Source organism: Drosophila melanogaster, chromosome 2R (assembly GCF_000001215.4).
Source record: "Drosophila melanogaster chromosome 2R".
NCBI classification, from domain to species: Eukaryota; Metazoa; Arthropoda; class Insecta; order Diptera; family Drosophilidae; genus Drosophila; species Drosophila melanogaster.
The window spans coordinates 4,444,853-4,471,619 of NT_033778.4; the positions used below are offsets into that span (position 1 = coordinate 4,444,853).

Consider the following 26,767-nt stretch of genomic DNA (forward strand, 5'->3'; position numbering starts at 1 on the left):
ATCACTTGTACGAATTTTAGCTGTGTATAGGAGATACAGTGTCGGACCTAGAACGTTACCCTGATGAGCTCCTGCTTCGATGACATGGTCCTCGGAGGTATTCGCATTGCACCTTACAGCTAATTTTCTTTTGAAAAGATAAGATTCAAGAAGCTTGTGTGTATTTGGAGGATGGAGTTGTTTTTATTTTATACATAAGGCCCTCCAACTACACTCGATCGAATGCTTGGGCGACGTCGAGGAATACGGCTGTGCAATATTCCATCTGCTCAAAAGAAATTCTGATTTCTGTTGTTATTCTGTTCACTTGTTCCATGATTTTGACGGAATCCAAATTGATGCGATGGAACTGTATTACGAGTTTGCAGGTGTGCTTTTGTTTTGTATTCGAATAATGAGTAATTTTTCAAAGAGCTTAGAGTTGCATGAAAGAAGACTTATTGTAGGATGATGGCTGCGTTCTATCTGTTCCTTGCTTTGGAATTATAATTATGGTGGATTTTTTCCATTGGTTGGAAAAATAATTGTTTTGCGCTATGGCATTGAACAATGTACTGATATATCGTACAGCACAATTTTTGGTAGCTTCATAATCATTTTTGGAGATATTAGGTCATGCTTTTTTGGATTCAATTGTTCTTTGATAACTTTTTTCGTTTTTCTAGCACTAAGTTCTCGATTGCCTGCTATTTTGCGCATATTCTACGATATGGGTAAACCCATAGAAATAAAAGCCGACAAAGATTCCGCCTTCATGTACAATGCACTTAAACTTTTATTAGAATCAGGAGGAGTAACTCTAAATATAACAACAAGTGAAAATGGAGTTTCTGACGTTGAGGGATTTCATAAAAGCGTTTAAGAAAAATTAAGAATAATAACAAGCGAACATGAACCTGAAAACCAATTCACAAAACAAAACACAACACACTGGTCGAACCCCAGCAGAAATCTTCATTTTTGCTGGAACCCCTGCCTATGACACTCAACAAAAGTAAGTAAAGGAAATTGACAAACTAAATGAAACGACACGACTTTAACTTCAAAGAATCCCCTCTAGTTAGATCAAAAACGACTACCCCATTCAAAAAGACAGGAGATTTAAGACAAATAGATGATAAACATTTTGAAGAAACAAATAGTGGTAGAAAAATAATACACTATAAGTCTAAGTTTAAAAAGAAAAAAAAATTAATAAAAGTAAATATAATAACGATAGTTCCACTCCAGAGCATGATACTCATGTTATGCCTCCTATCGACACACAATACCTAGAAGGAACCCCTGTCTAGGCCAAAAACGGCTACCTAATCTTTCAAACAGGATCAATAGATTTACCGATAAACCACTTATATCATAACTTATCTATTAACTTAACTTAAACAGAAAATACTTATTAAGCAAACTCAATATTTTAATAACTTACCACAAATACAGTATCTAGTAGAAAAACTGAACAGAGAAATGAACGGTATACGAATTGTAAACGTAGTAAACGCGGTCTTGTTAACTTTATGGGAACAATTTCGGTACTTTAGATCAAGAAAATAAAGAAGAATTACAACAACAAATAGCCGACATCCCTAAAAATATTGTACAAATAAGCGAACTTAACCACGTAATAAAAGTCATTAACCAAGGAATCGAATTGACTAATTATTTAAAAAATAACTTTGAAGTAGAACAAATGATAAATTTAATAATTTTCAACTTAGAACAATTAGAACAATTCACTGAATACATTGAAGACATAGAGCTTAGTTTGCAACTGACACGCTTAGGTATCTTTAATCCAAAACTTTTAAAACACGATTTATTAACCCACGTCAATTCTGAAAAACTTCTTTATGTTAAAACTTCAGCTTGGCTTAAATCTGATACCAACGAAATTCTGATAATATCCCACATTCCAAGAGAAATAACCAAAACACCAGTTTTTATAATAATACCCTACCCAGACAAAAAAAGTAACATACTACTAATATTTTTCACACCTTAATTAAACTTACACGGTAAGTTCTCAAAGCTTGATTGTAAATAAATGTATAACTGGTATACTAAACCAGGTCCCAACACAATGTAGATACAGTAAAACACATTCTGATTTTGAAATAAAATATGAAGAACCAAATATAATCACAACTTGAAACCTTCCCAAGACTATCCTAAACCAAAACTGTATCAATAGATAAACTATAATAGAAGAAAATAACACGATAAAAGCATTTAATTGTTCTGTCCAATTAGAAGAAATATTAATTACCAATACAATGTTAGACTATATCTATGTATCTATATATCTATGTAAAGAATAATGTAACAAAACTTGAACCACTCGAATACATTCAGGCAAAAGGAATAATCGAACAACACAATCAGACGAAATATCTTTCAAATAATAATACTTACAACATTAATCATAATAATAATTATTATAATATTGTACTTTATCTATAAATATAAGACTATACCCCAAAAGTTAATTGTAAAATTTAAAAATTAAACTCTAAAAGTGAAAATATTATAAGTCCTGAAACAGAATACTGCACCCCAATACCCCTGTATTGTACCCAAATCTAAAAACATGCTTTTTTCTTAAGGATGGGGATGTAACATATCCATTCTACACCCACAACTCCCCAACCACACACACGACTGTAAACAATCACAGACACACATTCATGTCTGAGTACGAAATATAATCAAAGATCGACAGCCCTTAGATTAAGCTTAGCACAGCAAAGTGCAAAAGTCCGTATTCCAAAGTCTAGACTCTGCGGCGAGCCAACGTCCACGTCCCCTAAATATCCGATTACTTGGCAAGCCAATTGAAATAACAAAAACTTCCGCCCACACAATCGTCTCGCGATTCTCAATTACTGCTATTTTTCGGAAGCTCCTCTTTTAACAGGAGAATTGACGTTGATAACGTTATTCTCTTAAACTTCGCTATTAAGCTATCCCAATCTACATATAAAAACCCAGACATGTCCCCGTACGTTAGTTCAGTTTTGAGTACGTTATCAATCGCGATAATCTTGCTAAGCACAGTTTAACTTCGAAGTCAATTATCCAACCTAGTGATAATCCAAAGGCTGTAGTTCTTCCATTATTGGAAACGCTTAATAATACATAAAAATCCTCCTTGTGTTCTTTTTTTTATTAAACTATCTGAATTCGTAAATATATATATATAGTAACGTAATTATGCCTTCCTCATAATTCATTTATACAAAAGTGTATAAAAAAATAAACAAACATTTCTCGATATTTCGCATCCACTTAAGCCGTGATCAGAACCCAGCCACTAGGCAGTCACATAGCCACGTAGCACATAAGAATTCTTTTTCATATGTATGCACATAAGCATAAGTAAGAGGCGCTCTCGCGCAGATCAAGTATACAATCCACTAACCCAGTACATCTAAGATTTTCTCACACCAATTGTTTCAGTCTTAAGCTGATATTCAATCAATAAAAACGCAAAGCGGATTCATTCGGAGTTTTTATTTATTTCGGCGTTGATCTTAGTTCAAATACGGATCATTTATTCGACTCAAAAGAAAAAACTATTTTACTATATATATATGACATATATATATATAGATATATATTCTTAATATATATTCTTGATTCTTCGTCAATAGCCGAGTCGATCTGTCCATGTCCGTACGTATAAACGTCGAGATCGCAGGAACAATAACAGCTAGAAGGTTGAGATTCAGCATACAGATTCTAAAGACAAAGACGCAGCGCAAGCTAGTTAACCATTGCTGCCACGCCCACTCTAGCTCTAGAAAAAACTTTTTGCAACGCCCACTCTAACTCCCTTATTTTGATATTTTTTCATAATTTTATTAGTCTTGTAAATTTCTATCGATTTTCCAAAAACTTTTTTCCCGCCCAAAACTGCCTCTCCGACATTTTTGAAAAATGTTTCGTTTTTCTTCGATTTATTGTTTGTCTTGCCAATTTTTATGGGTATACCAAAAAAACACAGCGGCCCTCCCCTCTGTGGGCCAACACTTTCACCTAAAAATCGCCAAAAATGGTCACGTCCACACTTTAAAACAATTTTTAGATTTTTTCTTCCAGAAAAATGATGAAATCTCGCATTCTGGATGTCTTGAAACTCGACTTTAGCATTCTCTCTTGTTCCATTTTATTATTTGTCTTTCAAATTTCTATCGGGATACCATACATTTTTTGCCACTCTAACTCCTACTCACGGGCGGTGATATGGGCGATTATGGGCGATAACCCCCACGACCACACTTTTGATTTTTTTCATATTTTTCAACATTATTTTTTTTGTGCTAATTTCTATCGAAATGCCAACAAGAATAGTGTTAGTTGCGTAACAGGTAATTGATAGTCGAGAAACTCGACTATAGCGTTCTCTGTGGTTTTTCTTTTTAATTCTAAATCAGTTCTAAATCATTCCTATAACGGTTAACATAAAAATTTCACCCAAAAAAGCATCCATAGAATTATTGTATTGTAAATAAATAAATAAAATCGCTTACTTCAAATAAGTCAACAAGGACCTCATTTTTTAATAAAAAAATTTTACACTCGCAACAGCATGTTTGGAATATTGCTATAAATATAAGTAGAGAAATTAAATTTGTGCAATTTTTTATTATTCAAGGAGGGTCAGTAGACACTGTCATTTATACAACTTCTATCTGTTATAGTCCCTCCCTTTTTGTTATTGTTGTAATTTAAGAATTTAGATACAACTAACTTAAGTTAGCCTGCGCGCCGAAATGGGCTGAATTAATAGCTGCCGAGGTCACAGGGAGAATTTCCCCTATGCCTATCGAAAAAATAATATTAAAACACCTTTTCATCAAAAAACAATCGTTGCGTCAACAAATTACATTTTTCCGTCGTACGTAAGTTCGAAGATATTAATTCGACCATGCGCACAGATTTACTTACTCCCGAAAAGTGGCAAAGCACAGACTTCATATGTAAATTTTCGATATTGTACCGCAAGCTTAGAACCTTAACCTGAGAAGAAGCACTTGTAAGAAACTGACAAGCGGCGCTTATCTCTTTGATGAACGAATTGCCTTGGAATTCCATCATTTCGCATGAATGTGCCTTGCTTGGTTTCAATGGTGATAGTTTGCAAGAGTTGTCGAATCCTCTTGTCTGCATCGGTTAATTTCCATTTCAGACATTAGGTGATATGCGTTTATGTCTGTATTGAACGCAAGAAATTAAGAATTCAATTTCGGAATAAGCTTTGTTCCGTTTGTCCTCAGTGATATTGGGATTACTTGAAAGAGATCCCTTTCCTGATTGTTGTATATCGGCAATTTTGCTTCAATGAATAGGACATTATCCTTCAACATAGCTTGTGCCTTCATCAGTTTATAGATCATTGGTAATTGTCGTCCTAATCTTTGCTTAACTTTTTCGAGCTCCTCCAACATTTTGTTAGGCGCAATTAGTGTAGGATGAATTCTTCCTTCACTAATGTCCGTTATCATTGAGATCGCTGTTGCTTGTAGGCTTTCTGCCTCTTCAATCCAGTTTCGCACTTGATTTGATAACATAAGGAATTTAATTGACTCCTTATATATAATAAAGTGCTCCTTCATGGTTTCTGCAATAATATTGACTTTTTGGGTCAGTTTTCCCAAATTCCGGTTTGCTTCCATCGTAGTTGCTCTTACTAATTCTTCCGTGGCATTGATGACCGAGGTCTGATTGTAAACATATTCCAATAGATGTTTTTCGTTTTTTATGATCGTTTGCATATTTTCCTGTATTCTATTTGCATTTTCGATATCAAAAAACAGTATAAACCTTTTCTTTCGGTTGGTACGGTGCCGTAGTGTTTTGTCTTTTTCTTTGAAGTTGTCAATTTTTGTCCGTATTGTCGTGCCGAGGAAATAGCTATAGTCCTTGAAGTCTCCCATTTTTTCGCAAACTAAGCGGGATTTTTCCATGAAGTCCTCTGATAGTTTTATGACATTAAAATTGGCTTGCACGTCATAATAAAACAATAATTGCCAACTGGCTGTAGCGACTTCAAATTTACCAATTTTGTTCACCATAACTGCAGCTTTTGCGTCGATGTCTTAAATATTCCCAAGTTCTTCGGCCTGTTTTCGAGGTTCCGAATTTTCTGTCGCAGTTGTAGCTTGCAATATCGATACACAGCATAGCACAGTAGCTATGCTTCCAGTGCCATTCCTTTTGTCTTTTGGAACTCGCTGCCTAAACTTCTTGTCATTGCGTAGCTGCATTGACTCCGTTATAGATGGCGTTGCAGCTCCAGCTGGTTTTGCTTCGCTAACAGGAAGTTGACAGATCTTGTTTAGCGATCTTTTTACTTCCCCATCGTTTGTTTTAACCGTGACTACCCTGACATTATGAGTGACATTTGCATGGTGAGTGTTCTCATGTTTTATAAGAACCAGCTGTCCTTCCTTCAGATTCGGCTTTTCTTGGCGCCATTTGGTTCGCTGTTGCAATGACACCAGATTACTCCTATTTCCATTTCTTTCAAAAATCACCTCTGATGCGTTGAATAAACTTCCATCTATCCAAAGAGCTGATTGTCTTACTTTCGTCAAAATGTTCAGGAGCTCCAATTAGAGGTCTTCCCACCAGAAAATGACCCGGCGTTAATATGTCCTCACCATCGTTTTCGCTCCTTACAGTGACTAATGGACGCGAGTTTAGCACTGCTTCGATTTGACAGCAGCGATGCAAATTCTTCATATGTAAAGCTGTTTTCACCAATAACTCGTTTAAGATGATGCTTCACTGATTTTACACCGGCTTCCCATAAACCTCCAATGTGGGGGCTTCGCGGGGGAATAAAGTGCCACTTCATGCTTTCTTTTTCTAGTGTAGGTGCTAACTCATTGTTTTTAATGACAGCTACAAATTCTTTGTCCAATACTCTTGAAGCTCCCACGAAGTTTGTTCCATTATCTTAGTATAGGTTCTCACTCTTGCCTCGTCTTGCAAAGAACCGTCGAAGAGCCTCCAGGAATTTGTCTGACGAAAGGTCGCTAACAGCTTCCAGATGTATTGCTTTTGTTGCCATACAAACAAATACACAAATGTATCCTTTATACGTTTTTTGACCTCTTCCCTTTGAGCAGCGAATCTGGAACGGTCAGGCGTAGTCGATTCGAGTATTTTAAAACGAGTAATCAGCCGTTACTCGATAAACTGGTAAATTTCCCATCAGTTGACTGGACATCTCTTTCTTGTACGGTATGCCTACAATACATTCCCTTAAATATTTCTTTAAGGAATTTTGTATGCCAAAAATCCAGAAGTACCCCATCACTATCCAAAAACGGATTTAGCGCCTGTAACTTACTCTTTGGGTAGTAGTAGTTTGACTTCGTGTCCAAAATCCAGCTGTTGTTGTATCTTTACCACGACAATCTTTGTTAGCTTCAGCTTTAATTCGTCAGCCGTAAGATGTGACGGCTGTTACGATTTTCCTCTCAGCTTTTTTATGAAGCGTAATACATACGCCATTACTCTAAGAAGATTGTCGATTGATGAATACTTTGATAAAAGTTGATTTTGCAGATATTCGGATTTTTATCAATGTGGATACCACAACAATTTCCGATTCCATTTGAGTGCGCCAGTGTTGTGCATCTATAGCTAGCCAATTCGGCCCTCTCCACCAAATTTCACAGATTTTAAGAGCTGGCGGTGATATCCCTCTTGAAGCCACGTCTGCTGGATTGCCTACCGACTTAACGTAATTCCATTTGACATTGGGAATTAGTTTATTAATTTCTTCCACTCTAGTTCTGACGAATTTATCTTTGCTGCGCTTGTTCTGTATCCAAGCAATAGTAATTTGCGAATCACTTCATGCATGCGAAGTGATCTTGTTGCTCCATATAGCCTGCACCATCGCTAATAACTTTGCTAATAAATGCGCAGCACATAATTCCAACTTTGAAATTGTTTTCCTGCTTTTTTATAGGATATACTTTGCTTTTTGCTGCTAGCAAAGTAACTCTGCCGCCTACTTTTGTATAAACAGCCGCTGCATATGCTTTCTCTGATGCATCGCAGAATCCATGTAGCTCCATACCTTTGGAGCATCCAGTCCAGCGTGAAATGCTAATTTCTTCTAAATATGATAGACCTTTAGCATCCACCATCTACCAGTTAGCTAAGTTGGATTCCAATTCAACGTCCCAAGTCATCGGTAACTTCCACAGTTCCTGAATGAAACATTTGCCTTGAATTGTTACAGGTGCCAACCATCCTAGTGGGTCGAAAATTCTGGACAACTGTGATAACACTAACCGCTTTGTTATGCGTGTTAGCATTGGGTTTTCTGCCGAATACGTTTTATTCGATTCATTCTCCTCAATGCTGATTTTTCTCCTTCTCCATCACATGTCTCAATTTCCATTGAAGTTCATAGCACTCGTTGACTGTGTCTCCACCAGCTATGAGGTCATCCATATAAAAGTCGTCTCTAATTGTTTCTGCTAAGACGCTATCCTCTTGGCAAAAGCGATCTGCCAACTCTCGTAGACATCGGACTGCTTAGAAAGGTGCTGCCGATGTGTCATAAGTTTCGGTTGTTAACTTAAACTGACTGATCGGCAATTTTGGATCATCTCTCCATTGGATATATTGGTATTCTTGGTATTTCTCAGCAACCTTAATTTGGCGATACATTTTTCAATGTCAGCTACCATAACATATTGCCACTTGCGCCATTTAATTAGAATATCGAATATATCCTTTTGAATCTTAGGACCAGCTATAATAACGTCATTTAGGCTTAGTCCATTTGTCGTCTTTGCGGATGCGTCAAAAACTACTCGTAGCTTCGTAGTTAAGCTTCCAGGCCTGATGATTGCTTGATGGGGTAAATAGTATTTACCTTGACCCGTAGTCTTTACAGATTCCATATGTCCCATCTTAAGGTATTCTTTCATGAATTCGTTGTATGCAGCCCGGTTCTTCTTTTCCATTTGCATAAGCCTTGCCATTGCTCCCAGCTTTGCAACCACAAATCTGCCTTCCTCGTTGGTGACAGTTGTTTCTTGGAATATTCTTTCGCGTTCTGCATTGTCTTTAATCGTCTCATCGGCTTCATCTTCCAATTCCCAAAAGCGTTCCAGGTCCTTTAGATTTATTGTTGTAGTGGCACTTATAATTTTTTGCTTTGCTGCTCGAGTTATATTTCCGGACACAATCCATCCAAATATGGTTTTTTGTCCCAATATTCCATTCCCGGATTTTATTTTCTCCATTATAATCAGGGGAAATAGATCCACACCTATCACCATGTCAATTCCGCTTGGCTCGTTGAATCGTGGATCTGCTAGCCTGTAGCCCTTCCACTCTTTGTTGATATCAATATCAAACTTGTTGCTGGGAAGGGCTCTATGGAGTGTTGGTAAACCCAATGCTTCCGTTGATGTTTTGAAGCTGCTTGGAATTTTTGGTTTGATCGTCAGGTGGAACCTATTTTTTGATAATTGAGTAGTCTGGGAGATACCTTCGACCTCTATAGTACTCCTTATTCTGGGAATCCTTAATATTTGTGCTGCTTCCTCTGATCAGCGTCTTCTGGGATCCACCGTCAATAAGCGTCCTCAACTCGTTGTAACCTCCAGCTTTGTTCTTCACTAAAACAACAGCTGTAGCCAATAGTGTGTCTTGGCCTTGCTTGAGGTCATTGCTGTTGATACTGCGTTTTGTGTCTTCATGAAGAAGGCTGTTGTATCCTTTGGAGCATCGATTGCATGTAATTTCCTTTCTGCAGTCGATAGCATTATGCTTTCCAAAGCATCTTAAGCACATACTGTTCTTTTGAACGAATTCTTTTCTTTTTTCGATTGATTGTGCTTTGAATTTGAGACACTTTATCATATCGTGGCCATCCCTAGAGCAAATGGCTCACGATCTAACTTGCACTTTTCTTGTAGCAAGCTGAGCGGTATTTTTGGTAATGGCATTTACTGAGTTGTATTGTTGCTCAATAAACTCCAGTACGTCTTGGACTGTATAGCTCTTGCCTTTTTTACATGCTGTACATACAGCTGTAAGGCTTCTGGCGAAAAATACTGCTAAAATTACGTCAGCAGAGCTTTCTATTTTTCCTTTTTTCTTTATGATGAATATGCTCTCAGTCGCAGTATCCAAAAACTTCCTTAAATTTTTCTCATCATGGGGCAGCAAGCACTCCAGTTCCATTAATTTGTTAAGGTGTTGGGAGAATATTTTTCTGCTATTCTCATAGCGTTTGCAGATAAGCTCCCACGCTGCTGTATAGCTAGCCGATGATCCCGTTAACCACCATTTGAGCTTTTCCTTTTAAGCAGGCTCTTAAATATCCCAGCTTCCTTGTGTTGCTGAGATCCTTCCTGTTCTCTATTAGCTCAGAGAACCGCTCGTTAAATGTTGGCCATTCCTTGGCATTTCCATTGAACGTTGGAAGGTCCACTTTTGGGAGTTCTGGCACGTCGTAGTTGGAACTTTTGAACTGTTCCAACTTCATTTGAAGTACCATCTCTAGTGCGGCAACTTCAGATTGCAGAATGTCTGCCTCATCTTGATCAAAGTCAGTTCTGTCATACTTGTTTTCAAGCAGTTTCAGTGTGTCCGTCACGTTGGACCAATGACTTTTCATCATTGCCAGCTGATTGACTAGTTCAATCTCACTTGTACTATCTAGGGTTTCGTAGATTAAGCTCATCTGTTGCCTTACCCTGTCCGCTCTTCTATCCACCAGTTGAACCAGATTATCAACTGGACTGGAGCTCCGAGCTAAAGCGGTATCAGATAATTTTGATCCGCTTGGTATATTTATTTCTTCAAGTGTTTCTACCTTTCATAGTAGTATCCATAGTTTTAATAAATATTTTATCATTAAAATATTTATGATCGCCAACTCCCAATTTTACCAGCGCATTGTTGTTAGTAGTAAATCGGACTACCAATACTTCTATTGCTGGTGTAGATGACTGTTCCTTGATGGCTTGCAGTTTTTTGCTCTGCAGCTCTTCTTGGTCTTGCATCAATTTCACAGATCTTTTCGACAACATCTTGGGAAAACAATCACTGTGACTTTTTTGTGCTTTCTGCTTGTATTCTTCGGCGTGATCCGTTGGAGGATTTTTTGATTGGTCGCCCAGTTGACCTAGCTGTGCCTCGACTCACAGCTGATTGATCAGCGAAGGAAAAGCAAGAACACAATGTTTCACCCTATAGTCCTAGTACTTTAAGGCGTGGTCTTTTATTCTGTGTTTTTTACCACTGGTGGGGGAAACAACAGAATCGCTCGAATAACCTTGCTCTTTTTACTTTGAAGCGCTGTTTTTTTCTTCTGTGTTTCTTACCATTGGCGGGGGAAACAACAGAATCACTCTTATAACCTTGCTCTTTTTACTTTGAAGCGCTAGTTTTTTCTTCTGTGTTTATTACCACTGGTGGGGGAAAACAACAGAATTTCTCGAAGTACCAAAATGTTCACACTATAAACTTGTGCGTACACTTAATGAGTTCAATTCGGGTGTTTGAATCTAACTGACTCGCTACTGCGAGGGCTTCGCCTTTTATTCATTCTAACATAGGTTCTTATCATCTAATTATATAATGCAGCGCTTGTAAGACGCAGCAGTCTGCGTTCGTAAATGCATGTCTAAACAAATATTTAGACACAGACTGACTTCCAATGAATAACGATTTCAGGGATTTTACCATTTGACGATCATTGGAGATCCACTGGAAATCCGTGTTTATTTTGGGACCGAAGTTACTCGCACTAGCCGTGACCCATCACCAAATTATAAATTCGATATTCTCTAAAATAGACGACAAAAGAACTAACAGATCGCATAAAAACTATGCAAAACTTGGAAATAAGAGCAGCTCCAGAGCTTTCAGAACAACACCAACTAACAAAGCTAAAAATTGAATCGCAAATAACCCATATGAAAAGCAGGAGACAATTCATGACACAAACTTTCCAGCAAAATCCTACTCTCCTACGACGCTTACCTTAAACACTATAGACCGAATAAACATGCCATTAGGTCAATGACCACTTTTCACCGACAAAAGCCATCCCAAGTAAAAAATTCAACTCCGGAATCATACATAAAGCTACCAACACATCCCTATCAAAATACAACAAATCCTGCGCACCCTCCAAAACTTTCAAACTACTTCCAATCCCTAAAAACTTCTATTCCCAACCTCGAATTTTTTGCACAGATGGCTCGAGGGCCAATGGAATAGTAAGCTTTAGTGTAACAACAGTAATCAGAAAAATTAAATTTCATTTTCTCCGACCCTTCTCATCAGTCCTCCTTTCAAGAGAAATAATAGCCATAAACGAAGCAGTTAAGATTGCAATAAAAACCCAGGTAAACATGCTATCTGCTCCGATTCCCTGTCCATCATAAAATCCCTCACCAATACCAACAACAACTCATACTATCCATCAACCATAAGAAACCGTGTCTTTAACCACCACTTCGCAAAAATTAAACTTGTATAGATCCCCCAGTCACATTGCCATAATACGCCTTACCAATGCCCACTACATGAACAGATCTCTTCCCAGTTTGACGTTTGTGAACGCTGTCTTGATCAATCTTCCTTTATTCGACCTTTCCGTTCAAGTACACGCTACCGAACGTATGTGTGAGTGAGCTGGATACACATTCTTATTGCTTAATGCTAGCTTATGAGAAAGAGCCAGATTGCAATAGAAAAAATTATGAAATCTCGCATTCCCACTAGTAATGGGTATCTAGATGTCGGGAAACTCGACTATAGCATTCTCCCTTGTTTAATTTTATTATTTTTATTTCAAATTTCTATCGTGGTACCATACATTTTTTGCCACTCGAACTCCTACTCACCGCCCATAAACCCCGCGACCACACTTTTGATTTCTTTTTCATATTTTTCAACATTATTTTTTTGTGCTAATTTCTATCGAAATGCCAACAAGAATAGTGTTAGTTGCGTAACAGGTAATTGATAGTCGAGAAACTCGACTATAGCGTTCTCTGTGGTTTTTCTTTTTAATTCTAAATCAGTTCTAAATCATTCCTATAACGGTTAACATAAAAATTTCACCCAAAAAAGCATCCATAGAATTATTGTATTGTATATTGCTTTAATAAAATCGCTTACTTCAAATAAGTCAACCGGGACCTCATTTTTTAATAAATATTTTTGTACACTCGCAACAGCATGTTTGGAGTATTCCTATAAATATAAGTTGAGAAATTAAACTTGCGCAATTTTGATTATTGGTTACTTGCATAGGTGTGGGACAACATTTCCTCCATTATAAAATTGTCATAAATATCCCTTGCCATTTTTTTCCGCTCATCATAACATTCTGTTTTTTCAAAGAGTTTTATCTAAATAAAACAAAAGTTAACACAAGTTTAAATATGAAAAAGATACCGTACCTGTTCAAAAAACTTAAGTTGCTGTATAGGTTCTTCTGAGTCGTTTTCACAAAAGTCTTTAAACAACAAATAGCCTGAGAATAATTTAATATAGTTAGAAATATTTTGAAATACATATGTACATGCATACTTACCCAAAACTTCGTTAAATATTTTATGAAAATTCAATTCGCCTTCTTTTTCCAAATATTTATACATAACACTTCTAACACTGAAATAAAAAATATGATGATTAACACTCAAATTAGGAAAGATAAAATCCTCGTTTGCCTACAAAAATGTTGTATGTTTTTTTAATAAGCGGTAGCAATTTAAAAAAAAATTCGAATATTCAAAGGTTTTCTACTTCCTGCCTCCCTATAATTTCGAAATCGCAAAGCTTTCGACAACGAAATTGCCACGTCGGTTATATCAGTGCGCCCGCCAGACTGAAGAGACCCATTACAATAGGATAAACCAACAATTTTCGAACCAAAATATATAATAATTTCCCGAACAGAAAATCAAAGTATCCCCCTTTATTATTAAAAAAAAAAAAGACAACGATTTCTAATGCACTGGTAAAGTGAAAAAAACCAAGAGATGGAAAATTATTAGTGAAAACAAAAGGCCTAGCCGAAGCTCAAAGGCTGCTAAAACTCTCACAATTTCACGACTCCCTTTTCAACACATCAGAACACATAGCACATTAGTGTTTTCAAAGGACTAAAATATTCTAACGACCTACGTAATATCGAAAATGATGAAATATTAAAGGAAAGTATCCGATATTAAAAAAATCATGCAATTTAGAAACAATATCCTCCAATAATCCGGACTGATTATCGCTTATTAAAATATCAAACCTCCCAAGATTTTCAATGATACGAACGCGATAATTTATGGCCCCACATCACCCGACCACTTAAATACAGAAATTGCCAAAAATTCGGACACCTAACTAAATTCTGCAAAGGCCCGAAAATATGCACGATTGCACGACTGTTGCAACAATCGAAATTTTACTCAAATGACACTTCTGGGCAGTCACCTCATCTTAATGCAAAAGTTATTTGCGCAGATTTCAGGGCGTTGACTTTAATTTTTCAAAGAAGAAACCACCTTTCAATAAGGCGTAGCTCTGCTAGCAGGAGTTGTGAAGCTTCCTCTTTAAATGAGCTGTTAGCTATTGTAATATAGCTGTATCATCCGCGTATGTTGCCACAGTGCAAGCATTTGCTACCGGCATATAGGCGGTGTACAGGGTGTATAAGACAGGTCCTAAGACGCTTCCTTGTGGGACTCCAGCTTTTATAAAATGCAAAGGCGAGTATTCATTTTTTTGTTGGCGTGTGGACTCCACAATTAGCAACTAAACACAAAAATGTTGGAAGTATGAAACGGAAAATTTAAAAGTAAGGATTGAAGTTATTATTTCGAGAGCGGGCGCCACTTTTTCTTTTTTATTATTATGCTGAACTAAGCTGTAAAGAAATAAATTAATGGAAGGCAAGGGAACCTGTACTTGCTGGTGCATGTATATACAGCTGTGTTCATAAAAACAGCAGTGCTTGGGACCTGCGAGTTTAAGATAAAAAAAATCCTATGATTTAAAGTTTTAATGGGATATATTTTTTTGTAACATCATTAGGTATTTAATTTGAAACAATTCAACAAATGTTTCACTTTTATTTCTTCAATAGTTTCGAAAATATTCTTGGTTGGATAGCCTTTTTTACCCAGCACAACCTTACACCCACGCGGCATGGAGTCCACCAAGTCCTGGCAACGTTTGAGAGGAATTTTAGAACATGCATCTGCACAACTTGCCAAAGCTGAGCCTTAGATGTCCTGGAGTTCTTTGTCACATTATTGTTTTATGTCCCCCACAGGTTTTCAATCGGGTTTAAATTGAAAGATGGTGCTGGCCACGGCATTATTTTATTTTGGGTGAACCAATTCTTAGCCGATTTGCTTGTGTGTTTCGGATCATTATCCTGTTGGATTGTCCATTTGAATGGCATATTCTATTCACTAAGTATACTTACATGTGCGTTTTGGTCTATAATACCATAAAACATATGTTTTAGACTCCTACAATTGTAAAAAAAAAACAGGCCCATACCAGGATTTTAGGTCCACCATGATTGAATTACGATTTTAGGTCCACCAAAAGTCTTGAGTGTGTGTTTTGGATGGTACTCTGTGTTTGGAGGTCGACGGACATACTGTCGTGAACCAATTCGACCAAATAGCACTATTTTTGACCCATCAGTCCAAAGGATATTCCGCAATTGGGAGTCTGGCCAGTTTAGGTAGGTTTTAGCGAAGCTTAACCTTGCCTTAATATAGGGGAACCTTTCGTGGTCGTTTCCAAATTGTATTGTCGCCAATTCCCAAGTTCAGCTCAGACTTTATGTCCTTAAAGGATTCAAAACGATTGACTTTGCTGTAACGAACTATGCGTCCATCCTCCATATCTGTGGTTTTACGTATGGTACCACGGTTTTCGGGCTTCCATTGGATACCATTTTGGCAGAACATTCAAGGGTTTTTGGAATGTGCTAATATGTTTTTTCTTTCTTTCTTAGCTTAAAATTGACATTTTTCTCCTGGGAGCAGTGCTGTCCTCTAGCCACTAAAATATTTTTTTTAATGTATTGTCTTTTAAGTATACAAAATAACTTAACCACAATTTTTACACACTTTTTAGAAAATATTAATAATTTCGGGAGTATACGTTGGACAAAACCAGACACTGCTTTTCTTATGAACAGCCTAGAGGTTTTGAATTTGCTCAAGAATGTAAATAAAAATAGGATAACATGAAAAACTAACTGGGTTTTCTTGTTTTTTTATCTACACATTCCATTTTACAAAAATAAGTGGAACAAAAATTCGATTCCGAAAAGGAACATGGTATTTTGTATAGTTTAGTTTCCCTCGCACTGCTATTTCATTGAACACAGCTGAATATTCTTTAAATAGTCGGAAATGCTTCTTTCTGTCTGTTACATATGTACTTTTCGACGAATCTTTTATACCCTTTTAATCTATGAGTAACGGGTATAAATCTGTGTTGATATTTAAAAAAAATTTTATTAGTCTTGTAAAGGTATGTAAACTTGCAAGAAAGCTTTTTGCCACTCCAACTCTTACGCCCCAAAAGCAACTTTTTGACTTGCCTCGTCTAACGGTTTAAAGCCACCAACCCGGTTTCCCCACATTTTTTTTTAAATTTTAAATTTTTTTCTTGTTTTATTCCCCATATCCATCGATATCCCAGAAAAATGATAACATTTCGCGTATGCATTTACACAAGCTGAGTAACGGGTACCTGATAGTCGGGAACTCGACTACAGCAATCTCTCTTGTTTTTAATTGCACTTTTATGATAAATAATTTACAACGTAACAGTGCCAGATTTAAAAAAAATTCACAAATAGGACAGCTTGAAATTGAAGCCGTTCTGTTTGCAATGGTTTCGCAAGAGTATTTTTAAATATGTAAATATGTATACTGTTTTTTAATGTATTAACGATTTTGGTATACAAAATTATCCATCATTCCTAAGATTCCTAAGATCTTCCTAAGAATATAGTTTGTCAAAATATAGGTTGTCAAAATTAAGGGTTTTTTTGCTTAATTAAACGCAATTTTTTTTATAAAATATAATTAAAAAATATTTATTTTACTTATAAATCAAAAAACAAATTAAAAATATTAAATATACAAGAAAATAAACAACAAATTCCAAGTTTACACACTTTTGAGACTGTCAAGAAACTCTTTACACATTTTGTTTTCCTACTTTGTTTTGTTCTTTTTCTTAGAACGAACTCGATTTTTCCGTTATTTTTGGCTTTGCATTGCTTTTTACAACGCTTCTATTGAAATTTGTTGACTTTGCTTGTGAAATTTTGCTGATCAAACGTGCTTAAAGCGAATTATTAAATTTAATAAAATGCCTGGAAAGAGATTAACTTTTGAAGTTACCCAATTAATAAACTATAACCACCAGTTGGCAAAATCTTTTCCAGAATTAGTATAAATGTTTTCTGTATCCCGTAAGACCGTCTACAATGTTTTAAAAGGCTCGGAAAAAGAGGGCAGCCTTAAACCTAAGAGTGGTGGTAGGCGGAAAAATAAAATTAAAAAGCGTGTAGACCGCTTTATTATGCGAATAGTGATTGCGAACCCCCGAATCTCGGTCAGATCACTTGACCTGGATATCAGGCAAGAATGTCACCTAACTGTGTCACACGAAACTGTGCGCCAAGTCATCCTACGCCATAGGTACTCTTTAAGAGATGCAAGGAAAAACCCTTTGCTATCAGATGCCAATATGGAAAAGAGTCATTCATTCGCTGTGAACAAGGTGGATCATCCGGAAGAGTACTGGGATAACGTCATATTTTGTGACGAAACTAAAATTATGCTCTTTTATAACGATGGGCCAAGCAGAGTATGGCGCAAACCGTTGAGTGCGCTAGAAAAACAAAATATCATTCCAACGATAAAATTTGAAAAAAATGTCACTGATGGTTTGGGCAAAGACCCTAGAATAACAAGTTTCGTAACGCCATACGATTTTTTGGGACACGATTTTTTCGCGGTGGCTCTAGAGGTGGCTCCAGGCTCTTTCGAATTTTTGTTAGAGAGCGAGAGAGCGGAGAGCGCTACAGCGAACAGCTCTTTTCAACGCACAAATTGATAGCAGACAACTGTATGTATGCACACGTATGCTCATGCATTGTAAATTTGACAAAATATGCCCTTCACCTTAGAAGTTCTTTGACTTTAAATCTATATTATTTTTGATCAATTGGCACCATGCGAAAAATTCTTGTTTTACATTGCCTTAACGTTATTATTATTTGAAAATAGATTAGAAATAGCCAAAACTATGTACATATTATCACAAAAATAAATTTCAAAAATGACTTTATATAAGAATATTTGTCATTAGAGTTTTCATCTTGCGGCGTGTGAAAAATTAATAAGGCAATGATTGTTGAGTGCTTGTGTCCGCACTTCGTGCCTCAAGATATGACCAAAACAAATTATTCTAGAGTCTTTGATGTGATTTTTGCAATAAACAGTTTTCATATTTTTATTTATTTTACAAATTTTTATTTTCTACTTCGTATTATTTTTATGAAATATTTATTTCTCAATGTAATGTCTTCTTTTTGGAAAATTTATAGACAGATCTTAAGATCTTAGATCTTAAACTAATCTGTTAGCTCTAAGAGATTATGTTCACACGCGGATCCCACCGACTGCGCCAATTACAACTTCGCGGTTTGTTGGTTTATAAAAAATATTTGTATTAATCAAAAACTTAAGCGAATGTCGGAGACAAATTCACGTCTTACACAATTGAAGTATGAATAAATCTAAATCTAATTTGCAAAGCGAAAGCTTAGCAAACCCTTGGCTGAGCTTATTTACTTCTTCATATTGAGCGTACATAGGCTCTCATTTATGTTTACGTTAATTAGGCGCTCTCTTGAGTGGATTGCGCATGGATACAGATCAGCCGAGTTTGAGCTACGTGGAAAGTTTTGATCCTTAAAGCTGTGTAAGCATTTTTGACCCCCTGGTGGGAGTCGCGAATGCGGCTGCGGATGTTTATGTCTGTTGGATTAGGTGCCTTCTTGAGTGGATCGCTCATGGGTACAGATCAGCCGAGAACTTGAGCTGCGTAAGCGGTTTTGACCCTTTGGTGGGAATAACGGATGCTGCAGCGGATGTTAATGTTTACATTAGGGTAGGCTGGATTTGTTAGTCACCAGAATTGGGGTTCTTGTTAAATTCTTGAATTCATGACTTATATCCTAAGGCATTCTATGATTTGGTGTATGGCTGTTGCTATGTGTTGCTATAATGTATGTGTGTGTGTGTGTGTGTGTGCAAGTATATGTAGTCAAGTGTTATACTATGGCACATATGCTACTATATATATATTTACGAATTCAGACCGAGAGCTTAATAAAAAAAAGTAGGTTTTTTATGAATTATTCAACGTTTTTATTAATTCCAATAAAGAAAAAACTAGAGCTTTTGGATTATCACTTGGTTGGATAATAGACTGGGCTTAGCAGGGTTATCGCGATTGATAACGTACTCAGAACTGAACTGAACTAGAGTATGAGGACATGTCTGGGTTTATATAGGCAGATTGGGATAGCTTAACAGCGAAGTTTAAGAGAATAAAGTTATCAACGTCTATTCTCCCGAAAAGAGAGGTGCCTATTCTCCTGTTAAAAGAGGAGCTTCCGAAAAATAGCAGTAATTGAGAATCCTGAGACGATTGTGTGGGCGGAAGTTTTTGTTATTTCAATTGGCTTGCCAAGTAATCGGATATTTAGGGGACGTGGACGTTGGCTCGCCGCAGAGTCTAGACTTTGGAATACGGACTTTTGCACTTTGCTGTGCTAAGCTTAATCTAAGGGCTGTCGATCTTTGATTATATTTCGTACTCAGACATGAATGTGTGTCTGTGATTGTTTACAGTCGTGTGTGTGGTTGGGGAGTTGTGGGTGTAGAATGGATATGTTACATCCCCATCCTTAAGAAAAAAGCATGTTTTTAGATTTGGGTACAATACAGGGGTATTGGGGTGCAGTATTCTGTTTCAGGACTTATAATATTTTCACTTTTAGAGTTTAATTTTTAAATTTTACAATTAACTTTTGGGGTATAGTCTTATATTTATAGATAAAGTACAATATTATAATAATTATTATTATGATTAATGTTGTAAGTATTATTATTTGAAAGATATTATTCGTCTGATTGTGTTGTTCGATTATTCCTTTTGCCTGAATGTATTCGAGTGGTTCAAGTTTTGTTACATTATTCTTTACATAGATATATAGATACATAGATATAGTCTAACATTGTATTGGTAATTAATATTTCTTCTAATTGGACAGAACAATTAAATGCTTTTATCGTGTTATTTTCTTCTATTATAGTTTATCTATTGATACAGTTTTGGTTTAGGATAGTCTTGGGAAGGTTTCAAGTTGTGATTATATTTGGTTCTTCATATTTTATTTCAAAATCAGAATGTGTTTTACTGTATCTACATTGTGTTGGGACCTGGTTTAGTATACCAGTTATACATTTATTTACAATCAAGCTTTGAGAACTTACCGTGTAAGTTTAATTAAGGTGTGAAAAATATTAGTAGTATGTTACTTTTTTTGTCTGGGTAGGGTATTATTATAAAAACTGGTGTTTTGGTTATTTCTCTTGGAATGTGGGATATTATCAGAATTTCGTTGGTATCAGATTTAAGCCAAGCTGAAGTTTTAACATAAAGAAGTTTTTCAGAATTGACGTGGGTTAATAAATCGTGTTTTAAAAGTTTTGGATTAAAGATACCTAAGCGTGTCAGTTGCAAACTAAGCTCTATGTCTTCAATGTATTCAGTGAATTGTTCTAATTGTTCTAAGTTGAAAATTATTAAATTTATCATTTGTTCTACTTCAAAGTTATTTTTTAAATAATTAGTCAATTCGATTCCTTGGTTAATGACTTTTATTACGTGGTTAAGTTCGCTTATTTGTACAATATTTTTAGGGATGTCGGCTATTTGTTGTTGTAATTCTTCTTTATTTTCTTGATCTAAAGTACCGAAATTGTTCCCATAAAGTTAACAAGACCGCGTTTACTACGTTTACAATTCGTATACCGTTCATTTCTCTGTTCAGTTTTTCTACTAGATACTGTATTTGTGGTAAGTTATTAAAATATTGAGTTTGCTTAATAAGTATTTTCTGTTTAAGTTAAGTTAATAGATAAGTTATGATATAAGTGGTTTATCGGTAAATCTATTGATCCTGTTTGAAAGATTAGGTAGCCGTTTTTGGCCTAGACAGGGGTTCCTTCTAGGTATTGTGTGTCGATAGGAGGCATAACATGAGTATCATGCTCTGGAGTGGAACTATCGTTATTATATTTACTTTTATTAATTTTTTTTTTCTTTTTAAACTTAGACTTATAGTGTATTATTTTTCTACCACTATTTGTTTCTTCAAAATGTTTATCATCTATTTGTCTTAAATCTCCTGTCTTTTTGAATGGGTTAGTCGTTTTTGATCTAACTAGAGGGGATTCTTTGAAGTTAAAGTCGTGTCGTTTCATTTAGTTTGTCAATTTCCTTTAATTTCTTTTGTTGAGTGTCATAGGCAGGGGTTCCAGCAAAAATGAAGATTTCTGCTGGGGTTCGACCAGTGTGTTGTGTTTTGTTTTGTGAATTGGTTTTCAGGTTCATGTTCGCTTGTTATTATTCTTAATTTTTCTTAAACGCTTTTATGAAATCCCTCAACGTCAGAAACTCCATTTTCACTTGTTGTTATATTTAGAGTTACTCCTCCTGATTCTAATAAAAGTTTAAGTGCATTGTACATGAAGGCGGAATCTTTGTCGGCTTTTATTTCTATGGGTTTACCCATATCGTAGAATATGCGCAAAATAGCTCTTTTAGTTTCAAGCCAATCTCTACTGTTTACTTCGTATTTGTTTCGTATACTCCTTCTTGTTGTACTATTTATTTGATACTGTCCTAATATCAAATCTAGCAAGAGTCATAAATAACCTATCGGGCAATTTTGTCATAATTACATCTTTGATTTTATTATTTAATGCACTTGTGTACAATATTATTATTGTACAGTATTATTGATATCGTTTTCTAGCATAAGTTTATTCGATATTGTGAATGATTTAATTTCTAATTCTTCAACGAGCTTAAGGATACTTCCGCTGAAGGGTGTGTTGTAGAGACGACAGAGTAGTTCTACACATGGTGTTTGGGTTTTATATTCGCTGATGAGCGCATTCATAAGGGTTGGCCAGGTTGTTGCTCCGGATAACTGGGATACTCGTTGAGCATCTCCTGTAAGTTGCATCTCAATTGCGCTGAAGAATACATGTTTTTGTCTGGTGTCGGTTGATGGATATCGCTGAAGTATGAACTCCTTCGAATGAAGGCACTGAGTTATTGGCTATTACCACTGAATGTTGGTATTTGCCTAATTTGGCTTAAGGCTTGATTCAGCTGGGATTCCGATAACAGTTTGACTTCTTCGGTTGCCATGGTTGATGATTGTATTTTTATATTTGTTTTTACACTTTTTGACCGTGTGCAGTAGGTTTGATTATTGCGTATCAACCACCGATTAAACGTAGTTCTTTTGCAAATAAAAAGAGAATTGTATTACGAATTTATGTTCACTTTAGCGCCGATTCACGTGGTTCAATCTTAAAAGATACGTTTGGTCGTACAAGGATCTTTTGTCACTAGATTGATATTTTTTAATACCTCGCACAATTTTTTCTATTTATCTTACCGATTTACAAATTCAGACCGAGAAAAAAAGTCTCAAGTCTTAGGGATATGTCACTATATATATAATATTTTAAATACATCGCATTTATCCAGAACATTTTGGATCTCCTAAAGTTAACGAAACAGAACAAGCCGAGCTTATCCCTAAAACTAATAATAGGCACATAGAAATGCTGAGGAGAATAAAATTCAGTTATCCAGAAAATGCTATTTTCCCAAAATGAAATCTAAAATAGTAACTCAAGTGAAACATTGTCAGGTGTGTAAGGAAGGAAAATATGAAGGGCTACCCACAAACCCACAAACAACGGAAACTCCAATTCCTAAGTTTCCGGGACACACTATTCATATAGATATAATTTCTACAGACAAAAACGGGTACTTACGGCAATTCACAAATTTTCGAAACTTGCGAAAGCAAAAATAAAAAAAATTCAAAATCAATAGAAGACATAAGAAAACCTTTACATGACATCTTATTTTATTTTGGAGTACCAAAATACGTTGTAATGGATATAGAAAAATCCTTTAATTCCGCAACAACAGCCTTTATGATGAAAGACCAGCTGGGCATACAAATTTTCAAAGCATCCCCTTATAAAAGTTCTGTAAACGGACAAATAGAACGGTTTCATTCTATCCTCGCTGAAATTAAAAGATGTTTAAAAACTAAACAGGTACACCGAACATTTGAAGAACAGTTAAATTCAGCTGTCTAGGAATATAACTACACAATTCACCCTGTATCAAAAATACAAAACAAAATAACGCCCTTAAAAATATTTTTGGCAGAAATATAACCACTGATCCAGGAAAATATGACGAAAGCAGATAAGGCAACATCGAAAACCTAAAATCAAAACAGGCAACAGGCTTAAAAACCATAACGAAAAAAGCAATAAGATCAAAGATTATGAGCCAGGACAAACAGTTTTTATAAAGCAAATCACAAGGCCAGGTTCTAAGCTGTACAAGAAAGAAACATTAAAAGAAAACAGACAAACATTTGTTATCACAGAAGCAGGAAGAGTCGCTCACAAGAGTAACATAAAACCAGAGTAATAATAATAATAACGATCAAGTAATAACAAATAAAAAACTGCAAAGTAGAATCAATAATTTAATAAGAAAAAGAAATTGTAAACATCAAATATTCCATTCAATGGCCAAAAATGTATGTAACTAACACACTCCTTTTAAATTAGTTGGATCTAAATGAAGTACATAAAATTTTTCAAAAAAAAAAATATATATAATCTTTAACTAGATCCCACTTCTTATCAATATACAGTTTGTCAAGAAACTGTTTACACACTGTGAAATAAGTTGAATTTTTGACTTTAAAGCTAAAAATAAAGGGTTTTTTGCTTAATTAAACGCAATTTTTTTATAAAATATATTTAAACAATATTTATTTTACTTATAAATCAAAAAATAAATTAAAAATATTAAATATACAAGAAAAGAAACAACAAAATCCAAGTTTACACACTTTTGAGACTGTCAAGAAACTCTTTACACATTTTGTTTTCCTACTTTGTTTTGTTCTTTTTCTTAGAACGAACTCGATTTTTCCGTTATTTTTGGCTTTGCATTGCTTTTTACAACGCTTCTATTGAAATTTGTTGACTTTGCTTGTGAAATTTTGCTGATCAAATGTGCTTAAAGCGAATTATTAAATTTAATAAAATGCCTGGAAAGAGATTAACTTTTAAAGTTACCCAATTAATAAACTATAACCACCAGTTGGGAAAATCTATTCCAGAATTAGTATAAATGTTTCCTGTATCCCGTAAGACCGTCTACAATGTTTTAAATCGCTCGGAAAAAGTGGGCGGAAAATTAAAATTAAACAGCGTGTAGACCGCTTTATTATGCGAATAGTGATTGCGAACCCCCGAATCTCGGTCAGATCATTTGCTCTGGATATCAGGCAAGAATGTCACCTAACTGTGTCACACGAAACTGTGCGCCAAGTCATCCTACGCCATAGGTACTCTTCAAGAGTTGCAAGGAAAAACCCTTTGCTATCAGATGCCAATATTGAAAAGCGTCATTTATTCGCAGTGAGCATGATGGATCATGCGGAAGAGTACTGGGATGACGTCATATTTGGTGACGAAACAAAAATGATGCTCTTTTATAACGACGGGCCAAGCAGAGTATGGCGCAAACCGTTGAGTGCGCTAGAAAAACAAAATATCATTCCAACGATAAAATTTGGAAAAGTGTCACTGATGGTTTGTGGCTGTATCACCAGCCGTGGAGTGGGAAAACTAGCCTTAAATGCCGTGCAATATCTGGGAATTAAAAAAAAAAAAATTTGAAGGCCAGTGCAGAAAAATTTGGTCTAGTTAGTAGTTAGTTAAATTTTAAGAGGACATAATCAGAAACATAAAGAGTGCCATGTACGCACCTGGCGCCCTTATAACTGTGGTAAAGTGATCGATACGCCCCCTCAGAGTCCTGATCTGAACCCGATTGAAAATTTGTGGACCTACTTAAAGAAGAAGGTGGCAAAAAGGGACCAAAAACACGACAACAGCTTATGACTCTAATAGTCGAAGAGTGTGAAAAGATCCCGTTTGAATATGACCTGCAAAAACTTGTCCAGTCCATGAAAAAAAGGCTTCAACTTGTAGCTAAAGCCAATGGGGAACATACTACATACCAAAACTTTTAAAATTTTAATAAAATAATTTAAAAATTTAGGATTAAACTTCGATTTTGTGTTTTGTGTAAAGACAGTCTCAAAAGTGTGTAAACTTGGAATTTGTTGTTTATTTTCTTGAATATTTAATATTTTTAATTTGTTTTTTGATTTATAAGTAAAATAAATATTGTTTAATTATATTTTATAAAAAAATTGCGTTTAATTAAGCAAAAAACCCTTAATTTTTAGCTTTAAAGTCAAAAATTATACATATTTTACAGTGTGTAAACAGTTTCTTGACAACTGTAAGCATCATATCTTGTATTTACATCTAAAGTTTATTGTACAACAGAATAGTCTTGAAAAGCTTTTGATCAATTTCGAAAAAATAATATTTCAAAATTGATTAAAAGAATTGGTACATTAATGTCTACGATTATATAAGTAATTGTTAAGAAAATAAATACCTCGGGTCGGGTAAATTTAATTTCTTGCTTGCCCTCGCAGCTGGAGTACATTTAGACTTTTCCATTGCCATTAAATAGCTGACATCAGCCAAGACTGCTTCCAAATCAGCCATTGCCTTCACTTATTTGTTAACTTTCGCTTGTTATATCATATGAAGTTTCTTATACATCGTTTTTCCACATACTGATTTTGAAACAAGACGGTTTTTAATTGATTATGTTAATTGCATTATTGTCAACAAAAATAAATAGTATGTATATTCAAGTACTTTTCGGCCTCATCTAGTGTGACCGTGGATGGCGAAATATATATAACGTACCCATAAACCCATAAACACAGCCAAATTATACCCTCTTCTCACAGATAACCATTTGTCAACCTATCATACAGATGCGAACTATAGATGTCTTACTACTCTAAATACCTACGATTTCTATAAACGAAATTCAGTAATCTGCATTCATAGGAGCAGATTGTGTTCTCCAAACCACTGGAAGCGTTTGAACTAGTTCCCGAGAAGCGACAGCTTCTTAAAAACCCTAAATTCCTAAGCTCTGTTCAAGCTTCCCTCAATAACACTATCGTTTGTTCTTAAGACTATACAATTTATTCTATAGATATATGTGTTACCTATTATTTTATATTTAAACACAATTTACGGTTAGTATTTTATATTTATACACAGTTTATATTCGCCATGACTGGCTTATGATCTACCACGATCTACATTAATAATGCTATGGAATGGTTTAAAACGTTTGTCCAATGTTTCATTCTCGGTTGTTTCAATATGCGTTAGTTGTCGATTGTCAATTATATAACGGTTATTATAAGTACTCTATTTTCAAA

General features: G+C 35.4%; 1 protein-coding gene across 3 annotated transcripts in view; it reads right to left on the reverse strand.

Annotated features, from left to right (window-relative positions):
* The window catches only part of Gprk1 (G protein-coupled receptor kinase 1), a 148,766-nt gene extending 122,558 nt beyond the window's left edge, over positions 1 to 26,208 (reverse strand). For 2 of the 3 annotated variants that reach the window (NM_001299206.1, NM_001042973.3), the window contains exons 1-5: positions 25,918 to 26,208; positions 13,589 to 13,665; positions 13,455 to 13,528; positions 13,302 to 13,403; positions 13,171 to 13,245 (exon numbers count right to left, since the gene is read on the reverse strand). In NM_001299206.1, the coding sequence (NP_001286135.1) occupies positions 13,171 to 13,245; positions 13,302 to 13,403; positions 13,455 to 13,528; positions 13,589 to 13,665; positions 25,918 to 26,030 (441 nt within the window). In that variant the 5' untranslated portion in view covers positions 26,031 to 26,208. The remainder of the gene's footprint in view (positions 1 to 13,170; positions 13,246 to 13,301; positions 13,404 to 13,454; positions 13,529 to 13,588; positions 13,666 to 25,917) is intronic. The other variant, NM_001169580.2, reaches the window with a different exon arrangement.
* Between the last annotated feature and the right edge of the window lie 559 nt (positions 26,209 to 26,767).